This window comes from Pteropus alecto, unplaced genomic scaffold, assembly GCF_000325575.1.
Source record: "Pteropus alecto unplaced genomic scaffold, ASM32557v1 scaffold65, whole genome shotgun sequence".
Classification (NCBI taxonomy): Eukaryota; Metazoa; Chordata; class Mammalia; order Chiroptera; family Pteropodidae; genus Pteropus; species Pteropus alecto.
The window spans coordinates 5,269,958-5,282,891 of NW_006439191.1; the positions used below are offsets into that span (position 1 = coordinate 5,269,958).

The window sequence follows — 12,934 nt, forward strand, 5'->3', positions numbered from 1 at the left end:
TCTGCTCTCATTACCCACTCATTTCCACTGCACTTTTAGTCTGGCGGTGAAATCTGCACACAGCAACCGCCTACCCTGCGTCCAAAGTTTATGGATGCCTCGCAAAGATCGTGCACAATATTTCAAATGGGGTCCAAATATCCAGGAGTACTTTCATGCCATCGAAGGCATGTGGAATAATATGGAGAATGTGCTCGTCCTCTGACTCTTTCTCACCTTTACAATTCTGCATTATCTAAATGGCGTCTTCTACCTACTGGCCAGTAATTAGGAGCAGTCACAGTAAACAGAAAAGCTGTTGTTTCGAGCTTCCTCTCCCCAGCGCTTTCCTCCATCTCAAGAGAACTCATCAGAGTGCAATGCTCTTATTTATTTGCTGGCATTTCACATTTGGATCAAGAAAGTGAGGGTGGGCAAGAGCAAGGCATTTATTAAGAGGGCCATCTGGTGAGAGACACCACACAGGCAGAGCTGCCACTGCTACCTGGAGACACAATGGAAGAACCCGTTTTTTAAAGGAAAAGGAAACAGAAGAGAAGGAGACGTTCCTGGCTCAGGATTCTGCTGCAGTGCTGAGAAATTCTAATTTTTAAGTGTATACCCCAGAATAAGTTTTGAGCTACAAACCATTCTAGTGGATGGATTAAAGAGAGTAAATCAATCCAACATGCCATGCTTTCTGCCCACTTAAAGGAACCTCGGAAAATAAATTAAAGTTCTAACACAGACATTTTGACACAGTGACCCCATGAAACTGAATAATGACATTTGTTAAATATGGATGAAAATTGAACAGTCTGACAGAGATCTGGAAACACAGCCGGGATGCTTCTCCTCTGATTCTTGCTAGCCACGAAGGTGGCATTCTTTGTTGTTGTTGTATTTTTTGTAATGCTTTAAATGAAAATAAGGATCTCTAATATATATAAAATTAAAGTCTTTTTTTCATTTTAACCAAAAGATGGAACACTAAACAGCAGTTACCCTAAATCTAATGTAATCCTTTGAAAACTCTAAAACCAATTTTTAAAAAAATATATATATTTAATTTCCTTCAAATGGACTTTCTGACCTTCTTTAAAAGTTCTAGTAGAGAGTGAGGAATGTCATATACCTCGGATTAAAGACCAAACAGATTTTGATGATACACCTAGGGGGAAAGAACACATTTTTTCATTTCTTCATTTTCTTTACAAAATATAGTTCTAATCCCAGTCTTAAAGAATGGGTTAAACAGTGATTTTAATTGACCTGAAGCATCTCTAGCAACCTTACATCTAACCTCTGAGTTTTCACCCATGCCTCCGTGGCAGAAACTATGAGCCCGTTGTTCTCATTCTGATTCTGCAGAAGGTTTGAATCCATCCACTCATGTTAACTCTTTCGTAAGGGCTGCCACTGAACTCATGAGAACTCGCCAAGAAAAGACTGGCCTCGACGAAGCAGGGAGGCAGGCAAGGAGACAGGAAGAAATCAGAAAGGAGAAATGAAAGTCTCCCTTCACTAATCAGAGACCTGGGTCATCGGCTGCAGCCTCAGACGCTACCACCACTTCATGCAGAGGGAGATACATCCCTCAGGTCCAGCAGCAGAGCCTGAGCTTTAGCACCTGTGTCTCCTGACTCCAAGACTAGCGTTCTTGGCATTCCACCCAAGCTCCCATGCCTTGAGAGGAAAAAAGATGAGTTGGAGAAATGTTACAAAAGTAACAGCACGCATTGTATTGCAAATACTTTTTAAAATTACACCTTAAAATGTATTTTAAAAAGGTTCCACATTATTACTAAAACCTATTACTCACAAACAGAAAGTAGCATGCTTATCCCCCGAAATGAGCAAGTGTGTATGCCTATAAATATTCTCTTACAAAAACAAATGATACATAAGGAATGCTGTATCAACGTGTGTGTTATGGAGTATGACACTGAACTATATATATAACATATATAATACATATTACATATATTTTTATTAGTTCCAAATATAGTATAAATATAAAAAGATCATAAAAGTTAGAACACGGAAAATTTGGAGTGGCTGTTTCTTTTATCAAAATTTGATTGGTAACCTTGAAGTAGTTATATCAAATACTATCACATTTTAGACACGCCTAGTTGATAATCGCTACATAGCAACATTTATATATTACCATCGTTTTTAACCATGGTAGAACATGTCACCAAAAAAAAAAAAGTCTATATCCTTCACTGTGTATAATAAAATGCATAACTTGTAAAAAGCTCCATCTGAATACGTCCCAATGTTTAAGTAGTTCGGGCACATTATGTATTCAGGAGAGTTAGACAAAGCTATTAACTCATCAACATTGCATTACCTAATGAAATCCTTCTACATTAGCTAAGCAGGAACATTACATCGTTTCTATTTTTACTATTTATGTCATAGGCCATATTTTTGCCCTTTGAATTTTTTCAAACCAATTTCTTTCAAGATTTACATTTAAAGAAATAGTTTGTAATAAAGCACAAAAATGAAATATTAATTTATGAAGTACTATAAAAAATGGCAGACTTCCTCAAAATTCATTTTTTAACAAGATTAAAATGAATTTTTTGAAATTTACTTTTGATGTTTCCCTATTGTGGCAGAAACCACTAAGTATCCTCTTATTATGTATTCTCCTTTTCTTTTGTAGTAAAAAGAAATTAAAAAAATTAAATTTTCTTTTTTTTTAATCTGGGCAAATGGCCACTTTAAATAAACATTTCCCAGCATTTCCTGCACGTGGAACAAAGGCCGAGCAGGTAAAAAACAGTCCTCTCACCTGGCCATCCTTCTCACCCTGCAGTTTTCAGCAGGTGGTCCATGACCCTTCTGTAAGAGAACCAACTGGAACACTGGGTAAGAGGCAGATTTCTCAGTCCTAGCTCAATTATACAGAATCTCGTGTGTGGAGGCCAAGAATCTGCATTTTTTGAATCTGCATTGTTTAAGCATTCCAGCAATAACCTCATGACCAAGAGTTGAGAATCACTAATTATTACTACCAGCTCTTCAAGTAGAAGACTAACATCTACTATACACGAAGACTGAACTAGTTTCTACAGCAAAAGCTTTACTATTAAGTGCATTGTAAATTAAAATGTCTTTCGTTTTTTCTTTTTTTTACATAAATTTAGATTTATTTGGATCCATTGGAAGATTATTGGTTCTTCTGCTAAACTATAGTGAATAATAAATATTAATTACTATCTATTTTCTATTTAAGGAAAAAATATAACTCGTAGACTTTAGCTCAATGTAACATAACAGTAAAACTGAGAAAATATCTTCTGTGTACCAAATATATCCCTACCCCTATTCCAGGTGCGCTAGGATTTAGGCTGATAATTAAGTTTATATATTTAAACATCTTAAGGAAGAAAAGAACAAAAAAATAATTGTATACGTGTGAATTCTCGAATCTCCTCATTCTCGACATAATCTCAAATCGAACCATGAAGTCGCTTTCTGAGCAGCCCCTGGTCTGCAGGGGAATGCCAGGACTGTGTCTGTGGGCAGCAGCGTCGCATGTTAACGGGGCTGGAGGGAAAATCGGCAAAAGCTACATGGAGTTAATTGCAGCCCTTTGCAACAAGTGAAAATTTTCTGTGCCTGTTTCTGAGCAAAATATTCTACATAGATAATTCACTTTTTTACCTTCATAACAATTCCACTCCAGGTACACCAGAGTGCTGAAGGCAGAGCTTTCTACCCAGGGGCTCTGGCTGAGGACGTGAACTTTCACTAACTCCCAGCCCTGAACTCTGGCCTTCAGGGGGCACAGAACACAGACCCTGCAGCCCAAAGGGGCCCATTTGCTCCTGAGTGGGGCCCATGGACTCTCTGTGCTACTGGGATTTGTGTCATTTAATCCTCTGGTAGCCAACCTCATTAATGGTAAATATTCAGTCTTACTATTCTATTCTGCCAGTTCCCGTAGTTAATATTCATTTTTTTTTTTCCTTTTGCCTCTGCCTTTTGCAAGCCTCGCCGCAATGTCCCACTTCTTCCTAGTAACCATTTCACTTAATTTTTGGTGTCTCTAATGCCCCTTGGCTGATTTTATCTGCCTACTTTGCATATTTTATCATTTTTATGTAAACATTTAGCTGTCTTTTGCCCTACGCAGAAGGTGGGAGTTACTATAAAGATTTCTGGGTAAAACTGAGACTTGATCACTGGTCATGCGCCTCCCTTTACAAGGGTTTTCCAGTGCCCATTGTACAAAAGAATTTCCTGTGGGTACTTGAAATACACCTAAACACCAATGCCCGGGCTACAGTCCAGACCAAAAATCAGACCCTCGGCAGGCGGTACCCAGGCATTGCTATTTTTTAAATCTTCCAGGCAGCTTAGGTAGTTGGGAACTCCCACCTTATAAGAATCCCAATGAAATGACCAAAGGTTTAGAAAGAGCTGGAAGGACACCAGGCACCAGACAAATGGACACCTGAAGGAGAGCCCAGGGCAAACCGAACACGGAGCTGGGTACAAAATGCGCCCGAGCTCTCAGCACCCTTCCTTCTCCAAATACTGGAGAGAGAGGAGCTGAGGTCTGCAGATTGCTCTGAGGCCATTGACAATTCACCTTGACTGATAATCCCCATCATAATCCCCGTGAAGGTTGTTACTGACAACTAGGTGCCCAGTAAAACAATTTGAAAATGACTTAATTTTCCTGAGCACATGCCAGTCTGAAGAGAAGTTTAGGGAACTGCAAAAGCAGGGGTGGGGCTGCAGTTGGCCAAAGTGGGGGTGTGGGTACCCCAAGGTGAGAAACCACCTGTAACTCAAAAGGAAGAAGAGAACACAGCGCTCCAACTACAGAACACAATCATGTTCTAGAAAGGATTTAATTCAGGAAACCTGTAAAATTTAAAAACCATCAGTTTCATGCTACTAGTAAGATCTAAAAGAACTTGGAATCCACTAAACAAGAGATGGAAGGGAAGTGGTCCACAAATGAGGTGTAAAGTGGATCCTGAGGGGGAGGCAGAAATCGAAGCCTGGATAAGAAGAGGAACAAATGCAAATTACAGAAGACTCCCATAGAAGAATTTTTTAAAAATGATCTTGAAAGGCTCAGAGGGAAGAATCAATAACACAACACTCAGAAAATGAAAGGAGAAAAGTTATGCAGGAATAACCTAGAATTCAGAGACTAAATAGTATAAAGATAACTAATTCAGTGAAAATTTTCTATGTGCCTGTTTCTGAGCAAAATATTCTACGTAGATAATTCACTTTTTTACCTTCATAACAATTCCATTACATAAGGAAAGTTTTTATCCTCAATTTATATAAAAGAAACTCTGATATAGGGATATGGTTTTAAATCTGCCCAAGCTCATAGAGCTAACAAGTGACGTAGCTGGAATCTGACCCTGGATTGATTTGACTCTACAAGCTGTATTCTGGACTACTAAATAAGGACAAACTGGGAAGAAATAAACAATCTGGAAAACTGCTATTTCTCACCAGAAGTTATAGTCATATAAATAATATGAAATTTTCAAGGCAAAGGAAGAACCAGATCCGAAGAAAGAGTTGCTATTTAACAGAATAAAAAGAAACCAACATATTTTCTGATAACATTTTTTTCACTTCATTGCTAAACAGCCCTATGTGAACCAAGAAAGCTAAACTGCCTTGTGTACCTGGTATCGGAATTGTTTCATTCAAATAAATGCCACTCTAATGACTAAAGTTAAATGTTAAAATCTCAACCAAAGTCACCTCGAAAATGCTTTAGGAGGATTACTTTCAAGATCAAGAGCAAAACTGCTCATGATCTATTTCACCTGTTCTCCTCTGTCTTGGCACCTTGTTATCCCAACCAACTGGCAAAGCGGCTGCCACCCCCAGTCTCCACGCCCACGACATCGCCGCCGAATCCAGCTTGCTCGCTCTCTACTGCCTCACTCCTCCCCTCTCGCTCTCTAGTATTGTTTCTTCCTCTACTTTGAAATTCTCTGACTTTTATCATTCTTCAAGCTGGCGTTGGTGCCTCTCATCTCATCCCCTCCCCACCCCCACCACATCACTATCCCGATTCTGCACAGTAGGAGTCCACCTGACAACGCCAGAGGTCCCGTGGTCTTTCGCACTGCCTTCGACATGGGGCCGTGCCTGCTCATGTCACTTTGTGAACAGTAGACGGACCTTAAAAACTCCTTGAGGGGGGAAACGATGGAAGGATTCATAGTCCGGACAAGAAAAGAAAGGGCTAGCTAAAAAAGCACTGAAAAACAATGGCCAGCGAAACTGGAAAGCATGAAACATGACAGCGGAAATAAGAACAGCTATATAAATTACAAAAATAAATATGAATGACTTAAACACCCCTACAAAAACACAGAGAACTTCGAGTATAAACTAAATCCAACTAGATTCTATTTACAGAGCTATAACTAAAACAATGTGACTTCAAAGGTTAAAATATAAACAATGATTGTAAAAGTACTAAATAAGCAAAAGAAAAATAAGCAAAAGAAAAATATTTAGAAATAATGATTGTAAAAGTACTAAGCAAAAGAAAAATAAGCAAAAGAAAAATATTTACTTTATTTTAATATACTCAATCCACAAAAGTCTAAGGAAAAAGTCTCAACTCTTAATGCAATTTTGTCAGTTTCTCTTTGTGAATCTTGCTTTTTTGTTTGTATTTTTCTTTTGCTTGGTACTTTTACAGTCATTATATTTAACCTTTGAAGTCACATTGTTTTAGTTATAGCTCTGTAAATAATGTAACTATGGGTCAGTGGTTCTCTAATTATCTTCTCCCTGTGCACCATCCACACGGACATGCTCTGTAGTAACAGTCAATAGTATATTGTACTGATTTTCAGTTTGGGGGTGCTCTACTCCAGGGTTATACCCTTCACACAATTTCAAAGCCTTTCTGCCCCCAGTATCTGATTTGATCTTACCTCAAACTTAGAATTACTTTTAGAGAATGAGTTACGTATTATCAATTCAGTATATCTAATATAAACAAATGTTAGTCTACTCCAAATCGAAAGTATGAATATTTTTCAAATTACCCATAGAAAATTAACAAGTTTTTTAAAAGATTATATTTAATTTACATAAGTACATAAAATGTTTTTTTTTATCTGTACATAAAATGCAAATCGAAATAAAAGAAAAATGAGAAAGGGGTGCTTGCAATCCATAAGGCAAACATAAGTATAATATTCTTCATATGTAAAGAGATGCTTTAAATCAATGAGAAAAAAAGTTAATCCAATATAAAAACTGATGATGAAACTAGCCAGGCATGTCGCAAAAGAAGTACAAATGACCAGTAAATATTAGAAATGCTTAATGTCTTTTGTAATCAAATAAACACAAATTAAAACAATATCGTGATGAATTTTGAAAATTTGCAAAGTTTTTTATAATTATCACTTGTTGACTAGGATAAAATAAAATGGATAACCTTTCACTCTGCTTGCTGGTGGAGGTATAATTTACACAGCCTTCCCAGCAAGCATTTGGCAGCAGAAAAATAACCATTCCTCGTCGAGAAATTATAAAGAAATCAGCGCTGTGCTACACACTTGACAGACGTCTGACAGTGAACCAACAGATAGGCTAGAAAGATAACGAAGGCTCCGCTACAATCTTTCCAATTTTTCAAGTTATAAAATTCTTTGAGAGCAGAAAAACATTTTTGCTATCAGATTTGTTGATGCATTTTACTTTTTGGTCAAAGGCTTGACATGGCCTTTCCATTTAAAGGCGCTGTAACCTTTCATGAAGCTGAGGACTGCTGTCTCACTGCACGCAGGCTCTGAGAACAGGACATGTGGGTGACAGGCGTGAGTACAAGGCACGCCAAGCGTTCTGCAGGGCACGCCGCCCTGAGAAATCGATTCGCTGGTTTGCCAGTCAAACTGCGGGGGCTCTGATACTCCTCTACCTTGACATAATTGGGTTTAATCAACAATTTTACAATAAATAATGGTGCTGTGAACTTGGGCCAGTCCCAGAGAGTAAATTTTTGCGTGGTGAAATAGCTCGTCCTGTCTGTATATACAGGATCCCTAAAAGATGTCCAGAGAGTTTTAAGGGCTATGGCCACCTGTGACTTCATCGTTCAGAGGTGGACAGAATATCAACCTTGTAACGAAGCTATCTGTAAAAGCCCATAATACTATAGAATTATTTTTTTTCATGCTAGGCTTACATATCATTAGATGGCTCTTATTGTTTTTAATCGGGCGAAATATATGGATATTTAATGTATTTGGGGAAAAAGTCCTCGAAGACTGGTTTTTACTTAAAATCAAGACAAAAAGAAAATTAACAAGATTTACTCCCTTAGGGACCTGCCTTTACCTGTGAGGCTGTCGGCATTGACACACTCAGAGGTGGCAGAGGGCGTGCGGGGCCGACGGGGCTCGCCGTCCTCACGGTAGGCTCTCAGAATGTACTTCTCGATTACACCTCTAGCCACAACGGGTTCATCCCAGGTCACCTCGATGCTAGATCCATTTATGCTGCGGGCTCTGGAGGGAGTCGGCACCCTTTGTGGAGCTATGAAAGAATAAAAGGGAAAATAAAGAAAATGGCAGTTCGGAGAAGACTATTGCCCCATTCTTCACTTTTAATGGCACAGTAAATCAGACCCGACCATTAGCATAAATACAATTTATTAGAGTTGTAACTTTTCAGCATTGATTTAATATGACTGCACATCTTGAGCCATTCAGTTTCAGCGATATTTCAAAACCATCAAAACTCCATCGACATAACGTTCTTTCAAGTCTAGTGCAGGTTTTCCCAAAACATTTAATGTATCTGACATGTTTTAAACATCACTCATAAGGAAGGAGGTGGATGGTAGGCAGATAACAAGTTCAAACAATGTAATGACGCACCCCTTTGAAGCAAGATAATTAGAGTGTGATTATACGTACTGACTTTGACACTTTTATACCTCCAATGTATTAGCCAAAAAAAAAAAAAAAATCACAAATGTGGTTGTTACTGTACTTGAATGTCTGATCTCATTTTCCAAACTCAATTGTTTCTCAAATTAATTTTAAAAAGCAAAGTTCTACCAGATATGATAGATGGGGCACATTGCTAATTGCATTTCAGGGGGTAGAAAGGATGATACCCTTGAAGTTACACAAAATCATTTTCAGGGACATTTCCTTCAGGGTGTCACAAAACAATAACACACAGTGAGGAAGTTTAAAGGAAGTGCAAAAACCTCACTCACGAGCTGTGCCCCTCATTGTAAAAATCCCTACCTTTAACTATTTATTAGACATTTCTACTGCTCTGATCAGTAACAACTGTATCACAGCTGACTGCACTGGGGACACAGAGAAAAAAAAAAAGCCCAAGGAGCTCCATGGCAGGATGATGGATGAGAGGCCCATTCTAACTGCTCGTGGATTCCCGCGCCCTGTCTGCTTTTCTCACATCAAATATCCTCCTCCTCGGACTTCACTGTTCAGACCAATAACAGAGGAGAGAGCTCCAAGGGAAACAAAGTGAACCTAGAGGACGAGAGGAAGCGGAGACAGAGAACCCCCGTCCGTGCAGTTAAAACACCACGGGCGGCGCCTACGGAAAGCACGCAGGCCACACAATCGAGTTGCAGTGAGAGGGACAACGGGAGTGACGCTGATTTTATTAGTTCTGAAATGTGGTCCAGGGCAGAGTGGAGTACTGTCTAACAGATGGTCTACTCATAAGGGACAGAGCAAAACTGACTCAAAAATAATTAAATAGTGCAATTATTCTCCAACCCTTGGGAGCATGTAGCTGCTCAGTGTTGTGGTCAGATTGTAAATATGAATTTATGGCATAAGACTTTGTGGTCAGATCGTTGCTATAAATTCAGGGCTCTATTTTGCATAGTTTCTCGGTGGTTCTCAAAATGGGGGCTATTAAGCTGTGTAAGTGATACTCTTTCTAAACACCTATTTACTTTGCAGGATTAAGACTGGGAGCAGGCATTACGGTGTATTCAGCTAGAAAGCAGAGGAGGGTGAAGTAGGAGCAGAGGGCAGGCCAGTAACAAATGAGTATTTTATATCAGAGCTTTCTCCAAGGGCTGATGTTGAAAAGGATTTTAAGAGAGTGTTCCGTCATTGTTGTGCCTATCAATAGATGATAATTTAAATCATCCTGGAAAAGTGTCGAGTTGCCTTCTTTTAGAAAATCTGTAGGCAGATAGCTTTGAAAATTATTCTCAGTAGCCCATCTCAGTGTTTAATTATCTTTTAGGATAACAGTATTCCTCAAAACAAGCCTGGGTCAGTAAACCCATGGTTGATAAAATGTGTGAGAGAATATTTTCGTGAAAAACATATCTTTTGATAAATTTTGACTTGAAACGGATAAATTTTAGGGGACATAGGTGGCAATCATATGGGAATGTATTTGCCTTTCTGACAAGGTATTTGACCCAAAATGGTAGAAGTCTACTGATTCACAAAACTTTTCTTGGTGAATGCCTTCCTGTGATGATGTTATGTGAAAAGATATTTTGATCACCATCAGAAACACAAAGCACTGATAAATCAGTTGTCTGAGATGAGAGCTGTTCTGTCTCTTAGTGACTTCCTCTCCAACTCGAAAGAAATTAAATTAGACCAATTAGCAATTTCTGTCCTGGGAGAGTCATTCTACGAGTCTAACAGTGGCACCATGGCAAACGTTCACTATGATGCGATCGGAGACACATCTGCTCCCAACCAGGGTGCAGGCTTCAGGTGTGCCCTCTGCGAGACGGAGCCGCCCCCGCCCAGCGGCCATCCTTACTAGCTTCTTGGGATCTCTGCAGCCCTTAGATATATTATGGTAGATACAGGTGTATTAAATCCTAAAGAAACATCAACTTTTTCCTGCATATGAGGAAAGAATCAAGCCTGAACAAATACTCACCAAATACTTGAAAAACTGAAAGTACTGATCGACTAAGCATTTTAACCGCGGCAGGTGCACTTGCCAAGCAAGGCACGCTCTGTCACAAGGTTGCAAATATTCTCCTTGCTTCGGGGTAGCAGGCTTCCCTCTTCCTTACGTGCACCAGCAGGTATGCATGAGCACGAGCATGCGGGTACACAAGTACATTTTAAAATAAATAATATTTACCTGCCGCTGTTGTCCGTCCTCGACTCCAATCACTATATACAGAACCTCCTTCGTGGGAGGCCATCACGCGATACAGGTATTCTTAAGTGGGAAGAAGTAGAAAGAGTAAAATATTAGTCACATGGACTAGTGGCGGGCTGGCAGGGAGCGGGGAACGGACAAGCAGGAGATGTGCAGCGTTTACCTCAGAGCGCCTCCGCATTACCTGTGAAGGGCTGGAGGCCACTCTCGTGAACGCTCTGCTCTCCTCCCTGGTACACCAGGATGGAGTCATTCCCCCTGCAGTTAACGGCGCTGTCACTTGATAGGCATCCATCCAGATTGACTCTGACAGCGCTGCTGGACACAGATGCCAAGTTAACGACAGCGCCTCGTGCAAATTCAACATCCTTCACGCAGCCACCGAAACCTAGCAAACAGTAAGAGATTAGTATCACATAAAGGGCTCGAGTCATTAATTACAGATCATTTTTGTCCCGTGCAGTACGTTTTGATGAGGTGTGGGGGGTGTGCCAGATACAGTTCTTAAAACTTTCAAGTCTCATCTGGGATTCCTTATGCCTCCTCCTGCTTTTTTTCCAGGCTAAGTTGTCACAAGAAAATATTTATTTTGAAAAACAAGCTGATAATTGTAATTTGACTGAATTATATTCAACTGAAAGAGTTTATTACACCTCTTTAAGCCCACAGAACACCATCATTGTGTATATTCTCCTGAAATAAAATTTAGGCAATTACACAGTATGGTAAAATGATTTTGGAAAATTGTTACCTATACAAGTCAGTTTTTAAATGCCAAAAAATAATATTTGAAGAAGCATAATTATTCAACAAGACCATTGGGGAAACAATACTCTTTGAGGATATTATACCAGATAGGAGGACGGAAAATATAATTTCAAAATATACTAGAATCCTGAGATATTGCCATGAATTCCATAATAACCATCTCTGAGATACAAAGTCCCAGCTGGGTCAGCAGACAGAGGGGCTGTGGCTGTGCGTGACCGTTTTCACTGGGTTCTATAGCCTCAAACATACAAAACGGTCCCAGTTTCATGTTCCCGTGACATGACAGGGACCGAGTTCAGCTTCGGCAATGGCAATGGCCACCCGCGCGGTCCCCACACCGACTCTGAGAACGGCCGTGGCACAGTAGGCTCTGTGCAGTGCCCCAGAGCACGGAGGGAAGGGGTGTGGGGCAGGCTCTGCTCCCTGGTGGAGAAGCACAGGGCGCCCGGCTGGCCGGGGAGGAGCAGCGGCTTCGAATGACACGCTCGTTTGTGTCAAAACTGCACAGGACTGTGAAAGGGACAGACAGACTGAGCACGAGGCCGCTGTAGCTCACGCCTGTGCTCTGTCTGAGCAAAACACTGTCAAGTTTGAAGGGTCCTTAACACATGATTAGCTCAAGATTAAAGCACCTCAGCAGAAAGCGGAAATATAACATAATGCAACGCTTAACTGTAAAATAAGTTAACATAACAATGACCATATTGTCTTCTTCAGCGTTTATATGACCTCTCATTATGTCTCCTAACACATTAGCTTGCAGCCTATTTCCTTTTAAATGCCGTGGCTGTTATTCACAATCCTTCAGGCCCCACCAATCAATACCGCGCGTCTACCCGGAGCACACGGCAGACACGCAATAAGTTGGGTGAATTAAACGGAAAGCCGTGAAACTCAGTACAAAAGCATCTGCTCGAAAACTCAGAAGCTAAGAATTCTAATTTCTTGGCCAGCAGTAATTTCCTGATGCACACAGATGAATGGCCTGACTTCTCTGTGCCCTAGTTTCCCTACCAACAGA

General features: G+C 40.1%; 1 protein-coding gene across 1 annotated transcript in view; it reads right to left on the minus strand.

Moving 5' to 3' along the window:
* Positions 1 to 12,934, minus strand: part of USH2A (usherin) — a 564,162-nt gene that overhangs the window by 303,487 nt on the left and 247,741 nt on the right. The window contains exons 27-29 of the mRNA XM_025049837.1: positions 11,327 to 11,530; positions 11,122 to 11,202; positions 8,347 to 8,544 (exon numbers count right to left, since the gene is read on the minus strand). Coding sequence (XP_024905605.1) covers positions 8,347 to 8,544; positions 11,122 to 11,202; positions 11,327 to 11,530 — 483 coding nt within the window. The remainder of the gene's footprint in view (positions 1 to 8,346; positions 8,545 to 11,121; positions 11,203 to 11,326; positions 11,531 to 12,934) is intronic.